The sequence below is a fragment of the Stenella coeruleoalba genome, assembly GCF_951394435.1.
Source record: "Stenella coeruleoalba genome assembly, chromosome: X".
Lineage (NCBI taxonomy): Eukaryota > Metazoa > Chordata > Mammalia > Artiodactyla > Delphinidae > Stenella > Stenella coeruleoalba.
In genome coordinates this window covers 50,300,939-50,320,430 of record NC_137152.1, presented here as the reverse complement: position 1 = coordinate 50,320,430, position 19,492 = coordinate 50,300,939, and the positions used below count along the sequence as shown (strand labels likewise).

The window sequence follows — 19,492 nt, the reverse complement described above, 5'->3', positions numbered from 1 at the left end:
ATACAAACAGATGGAGAGATATACAATGTTCTTGGATTAGAAGAATCAATATTGTGGAAATGACTATACTACCCAAAGCAATCTACAGATTTAATGCAATCCCTATCAAACTACCACTGGCATTTTTCACAGAACTAGAACAAAAAATTTCACAATTTACATGGGAACACAAAGAACCTGAATACCAAAGCAATCTTGAGAAAGAAAAAAAAAATGGAGCTGGAGGAATCAGCCTCCTTGTCTTCAGACTATACTACAAATCTACATTCATCAAGACAGTATGGTACTGGCACAAAAACAGAAATATAGACAAATGGAACAGGGTAGAAAGCCCAGAGATAAACCCATGCACATATAGCCTCCTTATCTTTGATAAAGGATGCAAGAATATATAGTGGAGAAAAGACAGCCTCTTCAATAAGTGGTGCTGGGAAAACTGGACAGGTACATGTAAAAGTATGAAATTAGAACACTCCCTAACACCTTACACAAAAATATACTCAAAATGGATTAAAGACCTAAATGTAAGACCAGGCACTATCATAATCTTAGAGGAAAACATAGGCAGAATACTCTATGACATAAATCACAGCAAGATCCTTTTGACCCACCTCCTAGAGAAAAGAAAATAAAAACAAATATAAACAAATGAGACCTAATGCAACATAAAACTTTTACACAGCAAAGGAAACCATAAAGAAGACCAAAAGACAACCCTCAGAATGGGATAAATATTTGCAAATGCAGTCCCTGACAAACGATTCATCTCCAAAATGTACAAGCCGCTCATGCAGCTCAATATCAAAAATACAAACAACCCAATCCACAAATGGGCAAAAGACCTAAATAGACATTTCTCCAAAGAAGATATACAGATTGCCAACAAACACATGAAAGAATCCTCACCATCTTTAATCATTAGAGAAATGCAAATCAAAACTACAATGAGATATCATCTCACACTGGTCAGAATGGCCATCAACAAAAAATCTAGAAACAATTAATTCTGGAGAGGGTGTGGAGAAATGGGAACACTCTTGCACTGCTGGTGGGAATGTGAATTGGTTCAGCCACTATGGAGAACAGTATGGAAGTTCCTTAAAAAACTACAAATAGAACTACCATATGACCCAGCAATCCCACTACTGGGCATATACCCTGAGAAAACCATAATTCTAAAAGAGTCATGTACCAAAATGTTCATTGCAGCTCTATTTACAATAGCCCAGAGATGGAAACAACCTAAGTGTCCATCATCAGATGAATGGATAAAGAAGATGTGGCACATATATACAATGGAATATTAGTCAGCCATGAAAAGAAACGAAATTGAGCTATTTGTAATGAGGTGGATAGACATAGAGTCTGTCATACAGAGTGAAGTAAGTCAGAAAGAGAAAGACAAATACTGTATGCTAACATATATATATATATATATATGGAATTTAAGAAAAAATATGTCATGAAGAACCTATGGGTAAGACAGGAATAAAGACACAGACCTACTAGAGAATGGACTTGAGGATATAGGGAGGGGGAAGTGTAAGCTGTGACAAAGCGAGAGAGAGGCATGGACATATATACACTACCAAACGTAAGGTATATAGCTAGTGGGAAGCAGCCGCATAGCACAGGGAGATCAGGTCGGCGCTTTGTCACCGCATGGAGGGGTGGGATAGGGAGGGTGGGAGGGAGGGAGACCCAAGAGGGAAGAGGTATGGGAACATATGTATATGTATAACTGATTCACTTTATTATAAAGCAGAAACTAACACACCATTGTAAAGCAATTATACTCCAATAAAGATGTAAAAAAAAAAAAACTAAAAATAGAATTACCATACGACCCAGCAATCCCACTACTGGGCATATACCCTTAGAAAACCGTAATTCAAAAAGATTCATGGGGCTTCCCTGGTGGCACAGTGGTTGAGAGTCCGCCTGCCGATGCAGGGTCCACGGGTTCGTGCCTCGGTCCGGGAGGATCCCGCATGTAGCGGAGCGGCTGGGCCCGTGAGCCATGGCCGCTGGCCCTGCGCGTCCGGAGCCTGTGCTCCGCAGCGGTGAGAGGCCCGCGTACCGAAAAAAAAAAAAAAAGATTCATGTACCAAAATGTTCATTGCAGCTCTATTTACAATAGCCAAGACATGGAAGCAACCTGTGTCCATCATCAGATGAATAGATAAAGAAGTTGTGGCACATATATACAATGGAATAATACTCAGCCATAAAAAGAAATGAAATTGAGCTTTTTGTAGTGAGGTGGATGGACCTCCAATCTGTCATACAGAGTGAAGTACGTTAGAAAGAGAAAAAAAATACCGTATGCTAACACATATATATGCAATCTAAGAAAAAAAATAAATAAAAAGGCCATGAAGTACCTATGGGTAAGCTGGGAATAAAGACACAGACCTACTACAGCATGTAGTTGAGGATATGGGGAGGCGGATGGTAAGCTGTGACAAAGTGAGAGTGTGGCATGGACATATATACACTACCAAACGTAAAATAGATAGCTAGTGGGAAGCAGCTATATAGCCCAGGGAGATCAGCTCGGTGGTTTGTGACCACCTAGAGGGGTGGGATAGGGAGTGTGGGGGGAGCGAGACACAAGAGGAAGAGGTATGGGAACATATGTATATGTATAACTGATTCACTTTGTTTTAAAGCAGAAACTAACACACCATTGTAAAGCAATTATACTCCAATAAAGATGTTAAAAAAAAGAATAAAAAAATAAAATAAAATTTACATACCTTAAAAAACAATGTTTTGTGTATATATATATATATATATATATACACACATATATATGTGGGGTATATATATAGTGTAATATTATTCAGCCTTAAAAAGGAAGGAAACCCTGTCACAAAATACAACATGGATGAACCATGAGAACATTATGCCAAGTGAAGTTATCTAGTCAGAAAAGGTCAAGTACTGTATGATTTTACTTACATGAGCTACCTAGGTCAAATCCATAAAGACAAGAAAGTAGAATGTTGGTTGCCATGAGCTGGGGAAGGAGGAATGGCAAGTTACTATTTAATGGGTATAGAGTTTCAGTTTTGCAAGATGAAAACAGTTCTATGGCTGGATGACAGTGATGGCTGCACAACAATGTGAATGTACTTAATGCCACTGAACTGTACACTTAAAATGGTTATGATAGCAAATTTTATGTTTGTTTTGCCACAAATATTTTAAATGGAAAAAGCAGGCAGAAAATCAGTGTTATAGTGACACAATGTGAAAAAGATTCATCCCACTGCTGCTGGCTTGAAGCTGGGGGAATCGGGTGTGAGCCAAGGAATGTGGGTGACCTCTAGAAGCTGGAAAGGACAAGGAAATGGATTCTCCCCTAGATTCTCTAGAAAAAACACAGGCCCTGCCAAAACCTTGATTCTAGTCCAGGAAGACCCATGTCAGACCTCTGACCTACAGAACCAGAAGATAATAAATTTGTATTATTTTAAGCCACACACACACACACACACAAGACCTTAGGTGAACAGTCTGTTCTGAGATTGAAAAAATGAGTGTTTCATAGGGACAGATTCAGACTGGGGCTTAGTTCTGGTTAATATTCCTGTTTCTGTTCGCTAAGGACATATATATATATATATATATATATATATATATATATATATATATATATATATATAGTTTTTAAAGGAACAAGCCAGAGAGCTGAAACAGAGATGCTTCACGTGTTCCTTCACTAAGTGTTCCCACTCACCAGGCTCAGCAGCCAGTGGCCAGCCGGTGCTAGATTCTAGCACTCCATGGGCATGCACAGAGTAGGGCCGGCTGGCATTGTTCTTGAATACCACAGTTAGAATATCACCAACCTCTCCTCTGATAAGTGGACCTAGTATACACAAAAGAAGAAAAAGTCTCATTAGTAGAATAGTGGAACAGGGACATTAAAGACATTAAAAAAGGGATATACATAGGAGCTCCCTAGATTTAGGAGTTTGCCTGGAGAAAGGGTCCCAAAACTGAAAGTCATGACTGACTCCATTTTTAAATTCAGAAGTCCTTGAGTTGATACTGCTACCCACAGGATAAAGGTACTTCAACAAGATTATGCCTCCAATTATCCCTACTTTTCCCACTCCAACTCTGTATAACAGCCCAAGTTTCTAGATATTCAGGGCTCTGTGGAATAATTGTTGGTAAGGAGTGAGAGTTTGACACAGAGTACAGAATTGCTGGGTTCCCTTCAAGGACCAGTGGGTCCCTTCTGTGTGAAGATAAGAATGATGAAACTCATTGGCTCCTATGAAAGTGAAAAAACTACAGCAATAATTGCAAGGGTGTAAGTGTCATACTAGTTCCCTGTACCATTTTTCCTACTCTTCGATGTTCCTAAGTTCCCTTGCTTTTAGCATTGAAAAAAAAACATCACCCTTACAGATCCCTAGATATAGAGGCCTGGAAATACCTGGTTTAGGTTGCAGCAGAATTCATGAATTACCCCCATATGATTGCTTATTTTCATGGATGATTTATAAAATATGACCATAGTTCCACTATAAGGAAAACTGATAATGGGGAATGGAGAGGCCTTCCTGATATGACATGACCTCCCTAAGAGCATAACAGGTTTCTAGACACTAGGAGGGAAGTGGAATTCCCTTACCTAAGATTCCCAAGTGTTCCTCTGATCCAGTCCTTGGCCGTCGGACCCTGAATGTACCATCAGTGTATTCCCTGAATACAGCTTTCTTGTATCTGGAACCCAGGAGTCCATCTTTGTTGCTCAGGAAGATGTGACCATAACTAGAGGAATCCAAAGAGTGGCATCAGCACCTTGCCCTTAACCCCTCATTTTCAAGTATGGGAAATCTATGTCAGACCCAACCTCATGTCACAGGTATAAGAAGGTGAGGCCTATTCATTCTAATATCAGATTACACACTTTGGATGCATATCTGCAGTTAAGGATGGCATATTTCAATATTTATTTATATTTCCTTGTTTGCCATCATCCAGTTATGAATTTATAGTAAAATTAATCTGGTAAGAATCAGAGCCCTGAACTCTAGCTCAAGCCTTAATGATGTATTAGATGGAATTAGTCTGACAAAGAACAAGGTACAGGTGGTAGGAGAATGGAGAATACTAACTGCTTCTGTTGTTGGTGGATAAGGGGTAGGGAGAGGTAGGAAGAAAATGAAATCTTACAGATTTCTCATTATGGGATGTTTTCCTGTTTACAGAGAACTTTACTATTCATTTTATCATTTGATCGTCCCAATAGGCTGATGAGGTATGTATGTCCTAGAGGTGGAATCCAGTGATCTAGAGGTGACAGGGCTTATCTTCATTGATACTATCAGCCAGAAAGGGAGCCAGGGCTTGGATTAAAGGCTGCTCAAGTTCTTTCAACTATACCACATCACTTTAAAGATGAGTAAGCCAGAGTCCAGAAAAGGGACTTAATTTTTTCTAGCTTGCAGTACAAGTTAGCAAGAAGGCTTCAACCTTCAAAAACCAACAGAAAGATTGGCAAAGGGTAGTGAGAACACCAAAAATAAACTATAGTTGAAATTGCTAAACTGTACCATAATTTCCATTCTCCACTCCTTCCTTTTTAGTAATAGAATCACCTAGGTTTTAGCTGAGCACATGGCTGCCTAACCAGAGATTACACTTCCTGGACTTTCTTGCAGCTAGGTATGGCCATATGAATAAGTTCAGGATAATGGGGTTTCAGAGAAAGTAATGTATTACAACTTCAGGTCATTGCCTCACAGACAATGCTGCTTGCCATGGATTTAGTGTCCATTTCTTGATAGCTGGGAGTGACTACAACTGGAAGAGATGTCTTAGTTCCAGAGATGAAAGCAAGTGTTATGGGTAACTAGTTAACCTATTGGTCCCGAACTGCTCATATTTGTACTTAAGCAAGAAATAAAATTCTAACATATTTAAGCCACTCTATTTTGGCCTTTTTATTCTATACAGCTTAGCCTCTATCTTAATGACATTTTGTCAAGGGACAGCTGAGCTTGGGGACATTCAGTCCCTTGAGTAAATTCCCTATAAAGTTTAAGTCCCAATATCAGTGCTTCTGGCTAACCAGAGGAAAGGATGCCAAGACTGAGAGCATGAGGATGTGGGCAAGGTTTTACTTCAGCTCTACAGTATAACAACATAGACAAAGCACTGAGTACCAGCTTACCTGTGTTCTAGTCCTTCCTCTAGATTTGTTGGTATCTTATTAGTTGACTTCAGATAAGTGCCTCCACAGCTCAGAATTTCAGTATCCTCCTCCATTTCAGTAAAATGGTCCAGAGTCTTTGAAAGTGTGATCACTTCTTTTCTGAAGCCTTACCTGTCCTTCTCAGACTGGTTGTGCCATTCTAGTTCCCAGCTCCTGTCAGGGCAATAGTCCCACTCCATCTCTTCTGCCATGATGTAGTAGATCCTTGCAGCTTGGTAATGTTGACGAGAGTTGGCTTGGTGGCCAGGACACTGGGAGACATTATAGATTGCCCTCATTCCTGCTTCTCTATGGCTGCCTGTCTGGCAGTAAATTTCAAATGTCCCTGAGGTAGGAACAGAGAGAAAAACCTGAATCAAAACACCCCTGTATAGTGTCTGAGGGAGTTCCTACTTCTCTCTAGGCATATTGCAGAGAGTGGGTAGTTTTAGATAAGGTTTTTCCATGCATTAGATAAAAGATTATTACAAGTTTATTGAGAGCAATGAGCACAGAGTTTAAGAGCTCTGGTGCCAAAGCTACATTGTCTGGGTTTAAAACTAAACCTGCCACTAGGATGACCAGCTCCTCCCTGTTTACCAAGGGCTTCTCTAGTTTTAGCACTGAAAGTCCCATGCCCCTGGAAACTCCTCAGTTCTGAGCAAACCGGGATGGTCAGTCACCCTATTTGACACTTATTTTCTATATAACCTTCAGGAAAATTTTAAGCCTCTGTATGTTTCAGTTTCCTCATGGTAAAGTGGGGAGCATTTTACTTAATAGGATTTTTTTAGAATTAAACACAATAATATGTAGATATTGCTTGGCACATTATAGAGTAAATGTTCAATAAGTGAAACTATAAGTAAGTAAATAAAGCTGTAATTATTATTTAAAGGAAGAAATTGACCAATTTTCTCCCTTCCTACCAAGTCTCAAAGAAATAAATGTGGGCTTATATATATATATGAATTTCTTGATCACAAGAATTCTTACATCAGAGAGCTTTGGAATGGCTTCCCCTAGGTTTTTTACAATGAAATATTTGGATATCAGTCTTAAATGTCTGAATTGTAGAGCTGCCTGGATCTAATCTCAAGATCCAGATTTCTATGTCAAGGACACATAGGCTCATAGACTATTGATCAGGAGAAACTAACTTTTTTACATTTTCCCCAGTATTACTTCCTTTACTGCTGACTGCCTATACCACCACTACAAATTCCTCCTAGCTTTTAAAGGCCTCTATGAGCTAGCTGAAAACTATTGATGCAATCCCACTTACCACTCTGTCCCAAACTCATCAGTGCTTTAACTAAATCTGTCCCTGATTGCCCCTCTCACATATCTCATTCTTATCTTGGAATTTTCACTCATGTTATTTTTACTTTTCTGGAATAGACCTGCCCATCCCCTTCCCCATAAATATCTATAAGTGTTCACTCATTCTCCAAGACCCAATTCATGCTTCATCTCTTCCAGAAAGTCCTCGCTGACTACTCTGGCCCACATTGGACTTTATGTTCTTGACCTCTCTACTCTTAAAACACTTTACATATAAATCACATGGTTAAGGACTAAGTGCTCCTCTCTTTAAAAAACAGTCCTTTCCACTAGTTTATAGACTTCTTGAAAAAATCTAATATTTTCTTTCCATATCTACTTTCTGACTTTTCAATTTCCCTTATACCCCAAATCTATTCCATCAATAAATCCTATCATCTCTTCCCTCACAGTCATCCTTCTGTTTCCACTCTCACTTCCTTAGTCAAAGCCACTATCGTCTCTCACCTGGAAAACTTCAGTGGTCTCACAACTGTCTTCTCTGTTTCTCCCTCCCACCTCAAACATTCTCCAAACAAGATACAGGGTCCTCTTTAACAAATATGATCCAGAGCACATTGCTGCCTTGTTTAAATGCTCCATTCATACTCAGAATACAATTCAAGTTCCTGACTGTGGTCTATAAGGCCCTATATAATATGACTCTTGCCAACCTCTATGATTTCATATGATGTCAGGCTTCTCCTTGCTCACTACACTCCAACCATACTGGCCTTCTTTCTGACCCTTGAACAAACCACGTTTATTCCCACCTTGAGACATTTACACTTGCTTGTCCCTCTGCTCGGAATATTCTGCTCAGAGATCTTCATATAGCTCCTTCCTCCCCATTACTTAGATCTTAAATGTCACAATCTCAGAGTGGTCTTCCCTAAATAACTTCTCTAAAGCTCCAATCAGTTCATCACACCATTGTATTTTATTTCCTTCATGACATATATCATGATCTGAAATTATCTTATTATTTTATGTGTGTGTGTTTGTTGTAGATCTCCCCTGGGAGTAAGTATCATGTCTATCTATATCTTTTCACCTCTCTATCCCAGTCTTAGCACATGGAATGTGTGCAATAAATATGTGTTGAGTGAATGAATTTCTGTGCAAATGAATGACTGCATACACTGTCCAAACATCATAGCTTAGGGGTTGGTATGGAGAAGAAAGTCTGATGATCACTGGAGGGAATGGGAAAAGATAGAAGCCTTTTTGGGAGAATCATATGACCTAGGACTATCACATCATCTCATATGGACATTGTTGTCCAAGGTGATTCTTTTTTTAAAAAAAATTTATTTATTAATTTGGCTTCACCAGGTCTTAGTTGTAGCACATGGGATCTTTAGTTGCACCATGTGGGTTCTAGTTCCCTGACCAGGGATTGAACCCGGGCCCCCTGCATTGAGAGTGTTGAGTCTTAGTCACTGGACCGTGAGGGAAGTCCCCAAGTTGCTTCTTTTTCAATGCTTTTCTGCCTTTGGCATATGAGTCTCCTCCTACCTCTGTGACCAATTTTTTTCTGTCTCCTTAACCTGGTTTGTCTTCTCCCTTCTACCACTTAAATGTTGATTTTTGCTTTAAGTTTTATTTCCTATAACTTTACATGCTAAAGGACTTCAACTATGAAAATACTCAAATCTCTCTCTCTAGCCTGGACTTTTCCTCCAATGTTTATATTTCTACCCACAGCTATCTGCTGTAAAGTCCACACCACTTGGACTTCACAAGAAATGTGAAGTAATAATGTGAAGTAATAAATGTTCTCTTTGCTGCTGAGAAATCTAACATGAAGTTGGTGGAAAATAGCACATTACAAGCTCTAGCCTCTTTTTCTGCCACTTTCCCTGGATATCAAAGCTCTAGTATCAGTGGTTCTTTCGGAAAAGCTGAGGTGTATTATTCGGGACATTTTTAAGTGCAAAATCATCATTTCTATTAAAGGTAATTAATATTTGAAATTAAAATATTATTAGAATTTAAAGCAAAGCAAAAACAGGATTAAAAATGTCACCGATAAACCCACAACACTCACACTCCTAGCATTTTGCTGCATTTTTTTCTGGGAATTTATTCTTCTGTTTTGTTAAACATAATTGTAAGCATCCAGCAAACAACATGTTGAATCTCCATGGTAATGCTTTAAGTCATCTGCAAAGCTGCTTAATTGCATATTTATATTTACCAATCTTCATTGCTACCCCTTTTTCTAGAATTCCAAAGCCAGATTCTGGTTCTGGCTTTTCCATTAACTTGGAAATTTTGTCCTGTCTTTGGGGAACTACTTACAATGGCCTCTCTCAGTCTTAATCAGAGACTAAACTCTCAAGGTAGAATGAAGGAGACTTCAGATTAAAGAGATTACCTAGGAGTAAGAATCAACAGGGGTTGATGAAGAAGGGGCAAGAGGAAAAAAATTTAGAGCTGACGTTCCTAACATGAGAAAATCATTTTCCCCCCTCCAGATCTCTGTCTCTTCCACCCATTAGCAAAATAAGTGAAAGATGATCTCGAAGGGGCTGTACCAGTTCAAACATTCTATGACTCGAGGATTGTTCAGAAAGAGGAGAGTTTGAAAGGACTGGAAAATGCAAAGGTAAAAAGAGCCTGGGCTTTTTCTAATAAGAAAACTCAGAAATCTTGACCAAGATTAACCTTTTAAGCCTTTACTGTTATAAACCCATTCACTGCCTCTCTTCCCATGTTTTTAAGCCATCTACAGTCACTCTCCTTGGGCCTTAGTGTGGCACAAAAATAATTTCACTCATCCAGAGTAAGAATGAGGCATATAAACCTGGCTGGGTAGCCTGGCTAATTTCATAGGAAGGATATTAAACCTAGGATTTGACTTTGGGACCAAGGCTAGAGAGATGGGTCTTTCTTTCTCAGAAGTTCCCCACCCTAGCACTCACTACAAGCACTTAATTCTATTGTCCCTTTCAGCCCCATTAATGGTTATTTCTAATTTGCTAACAACAACTCTTCTTGACCAAGAAAGTATCCGAGGTAGATGGGGAGAAATGAGGACCCAAGTGATGTTTTTTGTCAAGTTTTTGTCAAACCCAGTGCCAGGCTGAAATTGTTAATTTGTCAAGGAAACTTCCTTTGTTTAAGGATTTTTTTCTCAAATATGAATGGAATTTACAGAACTAAAATAAAACTTTCGTGGGAACTGCATTTAACTGACAGATTTTTCTTACCAACACTATTGCCACCTACTGCCTGGACAAAAGAATATACCTCAGGCACTGCAAAGAGAAATTACTATATTTCTGTTTTTAGTATAGATCAATGAGACAGGATAGAACCCCAGAGATAAACCCATGCACATATGGTCACCTTATCTTTGATAAAGGAGGCAAGAATATACAATGGAGAAAAGAGAGCCTCTTCAATAAGTGGTGCTGGGAAAACTGGACAGCCACATGTAAAAGAATGAAATTAGAACACTTCCTAACACCATACACAAAAATAAACTCAAAATGGGTTAAAGACCTAAATGTAAGACTAGACACTATAAAACTCTTAGAAGAAAACAGGCAGAACACTCTATGACATAAATCACAGCAAGATCCTTTTTGACCAACCTCCTAGAGAAATGGAAATAAAAACAAAACAAAATTAAAAAAATGGGACCTAATAAACTTAAAAGCTTTTTCACAGCAAAGGAAACCATAAACAAGATGAAAAGACAACCCTCAGAATGGAAGAAAATATTTGCAAATGAAGCAACTGACAAGGGTTAATCTCCAAAATATACAAGCAGCTTATGCAGCTCAATAGCAAAAGAACAACAACCCAATCCAAAAATGGGCAGAAGACCTAAATATACATTTCTCCAAAGATATATAGATTGCCAAGAAACACATGAAAAGATGTTCAACATCACTAATTATTAGAGAAATGCAAGTCAAAACTACAATGAGGTATCACCTCACACTGGTCAGATGGCCATCATCAAAAAATCTAGAAACAATAAATGCTGAAGAGGGTGTGGAGAAAAGGGAACACTCTTGCACTGCTGGTGGGAATGTGAATTGGTTCAGCCACTATGGAGAACAGTATGGAGGTTCCTTAAAAAACTACAAATAGAACTACCATATGACCCAGCAATCCCACTACTGGGCATATACCCTGAGAAAACCATAATTCAAAAAGAGTCATGTACCAAAATGTTCATTGCAGCTCTATTTACAATAGCCCGGAGATGGAAACAACCTAAGTGCCCGTCATCGGATGAATGGATAAAGAAGATGTGGCACATATATACAATGGAATATTACTCAGCCATAAAAAGAAACGAAATTGAGCTATTTGTAATGAGGTGGATAGACATAGAGTCTGTCATACAGAGTGAAGTAAGTCAGAAAGAAAAAGACAAATACCATATGCTAACACATATATATGGAATTTAAGAAAAAAAAATGTCATGAAGAACCTAGGGGTAAAGCAGGAATAAAGACGCAGACCTCCTAGAGAACGGACTTGAGGTTATGGGGAGGGGGAAGGGTGAGCTGTGACAGGGCGAGAGAGAGTCATGGGCATATACACACTAACAAACGCAGTAAGGTAGATAGCTAGTGGGAAGCAGCCACATGGCACAGGGATATTGGCTCGGTGCTTTGTGACAGCCTGGAGGGGTGGGATAGGGAGGGTGGGAGGGAGGGAGACGCAACAGGGAAGACATATGGGAACATATGTTTATGTATGACTGATTCACTTTGTTATAAAGCAGAAACTAACACACATTGTAAAGCAATTATACCCCAATAAAGATGTTAAAAAAAAAATCTAGAAACAATAAAGCTGGAGAGGGTATGGAGTAAAGGGAACACTCTTGAACTGTTGGTGGGAATGTAAATTGATACTACCACTATGGATAACAGTATGGAGGTTTCTTAAAAAACTAAAAATAGAACTACCATACGACCCAGCAATCCCACTACTGGGTATATACCGTGTGAAAACCGTAATTCAAAAATAATCGTGTACCACAATGTTCACTGCAGCACTATTTACAATAGCCAGGACATGGAAGCAAACTAAGTGTCCATCGACAGATGAATGGATAAAGAAGATGTGGCACATATATACAATGGAATATTACTCAGCCATAAAACGAAACGAAATTGGGTTATTTGTAGTGAGGTGCATGGACCTAGATTTTGTCATACAGAGTGAAGTAAGTCATAAAGAGAAAAAAATTACCACATGCTAACGCATATATATGGAATCTAAAAAGAAAAAAAAAAGGTTCTGATTATCCTAGGGACAGGACAGGAATAAAGACACAGACGTTGAGAATCGACTTGAGGACACGGGGAGGGGGGAAGGTTAAGCTGGGACGAAGTGAGAGAGTAGCATTGACATATCTACACTACCGAGTGTAAAACAGATAGCTAGTGGGAAGCAGCTGCATAGTACAGGGAGATCAGCTCGGTGTTTTGTGACCACGTAGAGGCGTGGGAGAGAGTCTCAAGAGGGAGGGATTTTGGGGATATGTGTACACATATAGCTGACTCACTTTGTTACACAGAAGAAACTAACAGAATATTGTAACCCAATTAAACTCCAATAAAGATGCTAAAAACATAATCAAAATATACAAAAAAAGAGAAATGACTGCTACGTTATGAAATATCAGACACAGATGGAATCTGGAGAAACATTCTAGTCAAATTTCATCATAAAAGAAGGATAGGGAGAGGGAAAGGGAGGAGGAGAGGGAAGGAAGGAGGGACAGAGGAAGAAAGAGAAGAAAGGAAGAGAGGGAGAGAGGGGGAAGAATGAACAAAAAATAAAAAGAAGGAAGAAATCTAGCCACAGAGAGGGGAAGTAATTAGACAAAAATTGGACAGCAAGTTAATGAAAGAGCCTGGACTAGAAGTTCCTGTGTTCTGATTCCTAGGCTGCAAATGTTACAGCACACTTCGCCCCCCACTCCCACCAGAAGTTTGCAAAACTCCTCACAGAATATCAGAGTTGGAAGCACTTATAGGTACATCTCATGGACCTCTTTTCCAGTGCAAGAGTTAAATCTATAGAATCTCTACATGACCAAGGGTCTATGCAACCAAGTCTACCCTCTGCCTATACAAGAATTGCCCTGATACTGGGCAGCATCCCTACTTCTCTCCTGTTGTTTCAGAAAAGAGCTTCCTCAGCTCTTTATTCTGCCTGCAACTGAGAAGAGAATCCAAATAACCAAAACATGGAGTACACATTGAGGAAGGAGAAGACACAACTGTTTTGAAAATTCACAAGTACCCTCAACATGACTTTCCTTTTCTCTTCACCAGCCCCCCACCTCACCCAGTCCAATGCCCAATAAAGTTTCTCAGCCTAGGGCCAGCTGCTAAAGCACTTACCAGGGTTGTCAGGCTGCATGATGGCCATAACAAAAGTGTGAGGAAAGAGCATGGCTGCACTCTTTCTCATGCCCTGAAGCTGCACAGTGTTGCCCTGGAACGTGACCCCATGCACATCAGTCTCTGTGCCCAGGCCAACCAGGTGCCAGGCCACTGTGTCACCCTTGCACATGTCCAGCCTGGGCAAGTTAGAGAACAGAAACCCGTTAATGGCTGGAAAACAAAAACACAAGACAGGATGGGGAGGTGAGACCAGACTACTTGGGCACCAGCCAGCAGCATGGCATCAGCTCTGTACTAAGTTTTCCCACAACTTGAAATTTCTGAGTCATTCTCAACTCCTCTGCCTTCTTCCCTAAGCCACTTTAGTTCTACTTATGAAGATCTGCCTCTTGGGACGAGGGCCCTATTGTCCTTTCTGGCTTTACCTGCTGCCCCTCCTCCACCATACTTCACATCCTGGCAAAACTGAACTACTCTCCACTCCCACAACTCTTTCACACACTTACACACACACACACACACACACACACACACACTCACACACACACACACACACACACACACACACACACGTATTAATCTTTCCTATTCCCACTTTCTTGAAACTCTTCTCCCTTGGATTCTATAGCACCAAATGTCCCTGGTTCTCTTATAACTTTTCTGAATGTTCCTCCTCCATCTTATACTCATTCTCCATGCCTCTGTAAAGTGTTGGAGTTCCCCAAGGTTCCTTCCTCAGCTTTCAATCTGTTTCCTCCTTTTCATCTTCACTCCCACTGCCTTATTTCTGGCTCTCAACATCTCTGGTCTGAACTCCCACACGAAAGCCTCCTCCCTGGTACTCCTACCTATATCCTATCCTCTCACTCTCTTTCACACACACATACACACCTTTATCCTGTGAGCTCTATTTGCCTCTGTATTCCCAGGACCTTAAACATGGTAGGCACATAGAAAATACTTGTTGATTTTTCACAGGCTGTTCCCTTTGCCTGGAATAAACTTTCCCTCTGGTTTCTCTCTACAGCAAATTACTACATATCCATCATGCACTAGCTCAAATATCATCTACCCTGTAAAGCAGTTTCTGCACTCTTTCTGGCTTCCTTGAAACTTTTCTCCCCACAAAATTCTGAAATGTCACTTACCACAGAGTCCAGTGATTTAAGTACAAATTTATCTCCCACACTAGATTGACCTAGCATGAAGCACATCATTTTTTCCAAGCACCTCGCATGTTACCTAGTACTTATCAGTTGTCAAATAAATTCATACTGGAATAAACTTGGTTTGTAGACTGTATTACTTTTTCCAACTGATGTAACTGACTGGTAATGAGAAGCAAGAGATAGAGCCAAAAGACAACACACTCGTTCTTGACCCTCTCCCACCCTGCATACTCCGCTCAAAAATACAGGGAGACCTGCTTGAAGCTGATCCCTTTTCAATGTTCCTACATCCACTGGAACCAGCTTTAATGAGTAACTTTATTTGATAATCCCCTGGGATGCTGATGGAACCATCGCTAACTGCTTGATTCTGCTTCCCCTACCTATAATGTTTGATTGCAAAGTTATTCAGACTTCAAGGCTCAGTCAAGCACTTCCTTCTTCCAGGAATCCTTTAACTGGATTGTTCCTCATTAATGTTCTCCTTTTCTGAATGCTATGTCACTTAAAAGCTGTTCCACACAATTTAGCACTTAATTATAGTCTGTCTTGAATATTCTATAATTGTTTCATGGGTGTTAGTTTCATTTCATTGCAAAATGCTGAGAGTTCCTTACAAACTTGGACCATGACTCCCCATTAATTCACTCACCCACCCACCTATTCATTAATTTAGTAGTTCACTAGTTCAATAACTACTTACTATATATTAGACCATGTAAAAGATACACAGATAAACAACAAACAATACTCACCTTTAAGGAGACTACACTCTAGCAGAAGTCAAAAGGCACGTAACAAATAACTACAATATTTTGGAGTGTATGGAACTTGCTATTGAAAGAGTCTGATAAAAATACAATAGTAGTTAGTAAGAGGGTATCATCATCCTGGGACTTGGTAATAAGAAATGAGGAGGAGGTAGCTTTTGAGTAGGGCCTTAGAAAGTAGGGCCTTAGAAGAATTTCCACTGGCTAAGAGCAAAAATGTAAGGAGGGGTATTTCAAGTGGAGGACAAATCATTACAAAAGCATGGACTCAGAAGAGTACAAGGTATGTCTATATAGAGAAAATATCCCTATTTGGCTGGAGTATGGGGTTGGGAAGCAAGAATAGCGGGTGATAAGAAAGAAGAAGATAAGACTGGAAAGGTATCATCCCAGCTTACTCTCCTCATTCTCTAGCGGATTCTTTGTGTGCAGTCCTCATTTTACAGTATCTTTTTCTAGTGTCTCCCATACTGTGTAACACAGAACAAAGCACAAGAAAGGACTAAGTATAAGATATGTTATCTTAGGTTTAATACCTTGATGTAGCTTGTCTCTTGGGAAGAGATGACCGATAGGATCAATGTTTTCAGGAATGGATCATGATTAAATCTAGGCTAGATTTTACTTATAATCTCTCAGTTGTAGCTTAGGGTAAAAGCACTCCCCATACCATGCATCCGATTAGAGTCTTGGAAACCCTTGAAATCCTCTGAGATCAGTCGGGAATCCAACATAGCAGCTGCTTGATTGGCATTGCTGTACCAGCTCTTGTTCTCATCCAACACAGTGAAAAGGAGAAAGAATTCTTTATCCACTCCTTTCTGTAGTCCCAGTGGAAGAAAACAGAGTGGGAATAACCACAGTTTCAGCAGTTGTGGACTGTGCAGCTCCAGAGCCCAATGATCCCTGATTATTTTCCATTTCCTTTTCCAAACACAGATCCAAGCCCATATCTCCTGCCTAGAGCTGCAGTTGCTTGCTGTAAAGTTTTTCCTCAGGTAACTTCAAATTGCAGGTAGGTGAAGGGGGTTAGAATAAAGTGATAAGACTGGAGGGGAGGGATGTATGAAAGAGGGCAGGGAAGAGGCACAAGATTGTGCACAAGATTGATGAAGAGGTACAGAGTGTGATAGAAGAGAGCCTGGAATCAATTAAGGGAAGGAGTGGGGAAAGACGGCTGGGAGATCGGGGAGGGGGTGGCAGAGGATTCTATGGGAATGGAGAAGCTAGAAAATAAAAGAAAAAATAATTATACTAATTACTAACTTACTATTATTTTATTATTAATTTTAGTAATATTATTATTATTACTGCTAACATTTACTGAGTCTTTACTAGGTATCAGACACTGTGCCAAGCACTTTATATGGATTATTTTAATTAGTGTTCACAGAAACTCAAGATACCTTCTTCTATTGTTAACCCTTTACTGTAGATGAGGAAACTGAGACAAAGAGAGGTTAAGTAATTTGCTCAAGGTTAAACAGCTAAGATTTATGGGCTGGTTATGAAAGAAGGCAAGAAAATAGTAGGGCAGAGTTAGGAATTAGGAGCAAGGTTTAAGGGCCACTGAGGTTAAAACAATGAGGAGATGTTGGGAGAATATAAAATAGAAAGGAATAGAGACTAAGGAAGATATGTGTTTGTGAATAAAAGAATAGCATGCAAGATAGCATGAAGTCACCAACTATTAATTTCTGATTCAATAACTTTTGTTTTTATTCCTTCACTACTAGAACCCAGTTCCATGCTTAACTCCTATTCAGCAACCCAACCTCATCATCTTCCCAGCAGGCTTTCCAGCCAGAAACCATGGCAATACCTGCTTGCCATCTGCACCCAAGGCACCAGCCTTGCACACAAGCAGGGGGCCCACCAGACCAGAATTTGTATCTCTTATGGGATCAGCAGCAGAGAAGTACATCCAGGTGAGACAGGCAGGATCCTGAGCAGTGGGGCCAGCATTGGGAGGGACTGTCCAGCGGTATGTTACTTTCTCAAAGGGCTTAGCCACCAACCCAGGGTGGGATGAGCCTATAGGAAAAGACATAGAATTCATTACTCACATTGGCTAGAGTGAGTATATCATCTCCAAACAGTGAAGTAAAGATCATAATCTACAAATGCATTTTGGAGTAGCAGTAGGAGAAGCAGCAACATAAAATATAGAATATTAAAAAAGGTTCTGAGTAGGAGTCAAGAGACTAGAGTTTGGTTTCTGGTTCTGCCACTACTTGTGATATGAACTGGGGAAATTTAAATTTCCCTAGGTTTCAGTTTTCCAAACTCATAGGACCCAAGGATTGAAAGAACTTTTAAAACTTATTTGGAATATCCCTCACTTAAAAACATACATTCATCTCCTCTTGTAGTCCTACCTCTGCTTAAAAGTATCCAGAGATAGAAGACTCACTACCTACCATCATAGCCTGTTTAATCTTTGAATGGTTCTAACTGTTGAACATATTTTCCTCTCTATGTGTATTCATGTATGTATGGATGTGTATATGTTTTGTATGTATGTGTGTGCGTGTGTGTGTATATATGATACTAAGGCTGTAATTCCTTAAATAGACACAAGTCATGGTCAGGCAATTCACAGAAATTTTATTTTATATGTTCAAACCTATTAGTAATCAAATTAGTACAAGTGAAAATATAATTTTTTTGCCTGTCAAATTAACAAAATTTTACAAATTATAATAATCAGTTCTGGTGATAAGTGGTTCAAATGGCACTTACTCCTCTCACTCACCTATTAAAAGGGTAAGTGTAAATAAAAATAACCATTTTAGAAAAAATGTTGACAGAATGTATCAAAAGCCTTAAAAAGTTTATGTCCACAAAAAAAGTAAGATACAAAATAAATACTGAAAAGAATGTTCAACCTAATGCAAATAGAAATAACAGTGAGTTTTGTTGTTTGCTTACAAGACTGACATTTTGACAATGATTAAAATGGCTGCCCTCTGCTGGTGAGGTTGTAAGAAAATGTGTCCTCCCTCTTGGTAACTGTTGATGGAATTCCAAATTGATGTGACTGCAAATTTTTCCAGAGAGCAATTTGGACATAGGTATCAGAAATTTTCATGTGTGCACCCTCTGATATTATTCCACATCTTAAATATATATTCTGATGAAATAATCATAAAAGTAGGCAAAGAAGCATACATAAGGATATTTGTAGTATAATTTATCATATGGTGGTATAATTTAGGATAGCTTTAACTTATTTTTTCTTATTCATTCATTGTTCCTAACTCTTTAAATTTTTAAACATACAAAAAACCTTAAAAGATAGTGCGATAATTACCCTACCACTTGGAGTTGATTGTTAACATTTGGCCACCTTTTTTCTCTTTGTATTTTTTTAAATTTATTTATTTATTTATTTATTTTTACAGTAGGTCCTTGTTGGTTATCTATTTTATCACAGACTTGGCCATCTTTAATTTATCTAAATCTATGTGTATGCTTACTTTTTCTAAATCATTTGGAAGTGAAATGCAAACATAATGACATTTTACTTCTAAATACATCAGTAAGTATCTGCTATATTACCATAATAACATTACCAGACCTAAGAAAATACCCTAATATCATCTAACATCCAGACAAGGTTTGCAC

General features: G+C 39.1%; 1 protein-coding gene across 1 annotated transcript in view; it reads right to left on the bottom strand.

The window, feature by feature from the left end:
• The window catches only part of HEPH (hephaestin), a 95,719-nt gene that overhangs the window by 38,603 nt on the left and 37,624 nt on the right, over positions 1 to 19,492 (bottom strand). The window contains exons 10-15 of the mRNA XM_079911679.1: positions 17,688 to 17,899; positions 16,536 to 16,686; positions 13,924 to 14,136; positions 6,350 to 6,563; positions 4,652 to 4,791; positions 3,746 to 3,877 (exon numbers count right to left, since the gene is read on the bottom strand). Coding sequence (XP_079767805.1) covers positions 3,746 to 3,877; positions 4,652 to 4,791; positions 6,350 to 6,563; positions 13,924 to 14,136; positions 16,536 to 16,686; positions 17,688 to 17,899 — 1,062 coding nt within the window. The remainder of the gene's footprint in view (positions 1 to 3,745; positions 3,878 to 4,651; positions 4,792 to 6,349; positions 6,564 to 13,923; positions 14,137 to 16,535; positions 16,687 to 17,687; positions 17,900 to 19,492) is intronic.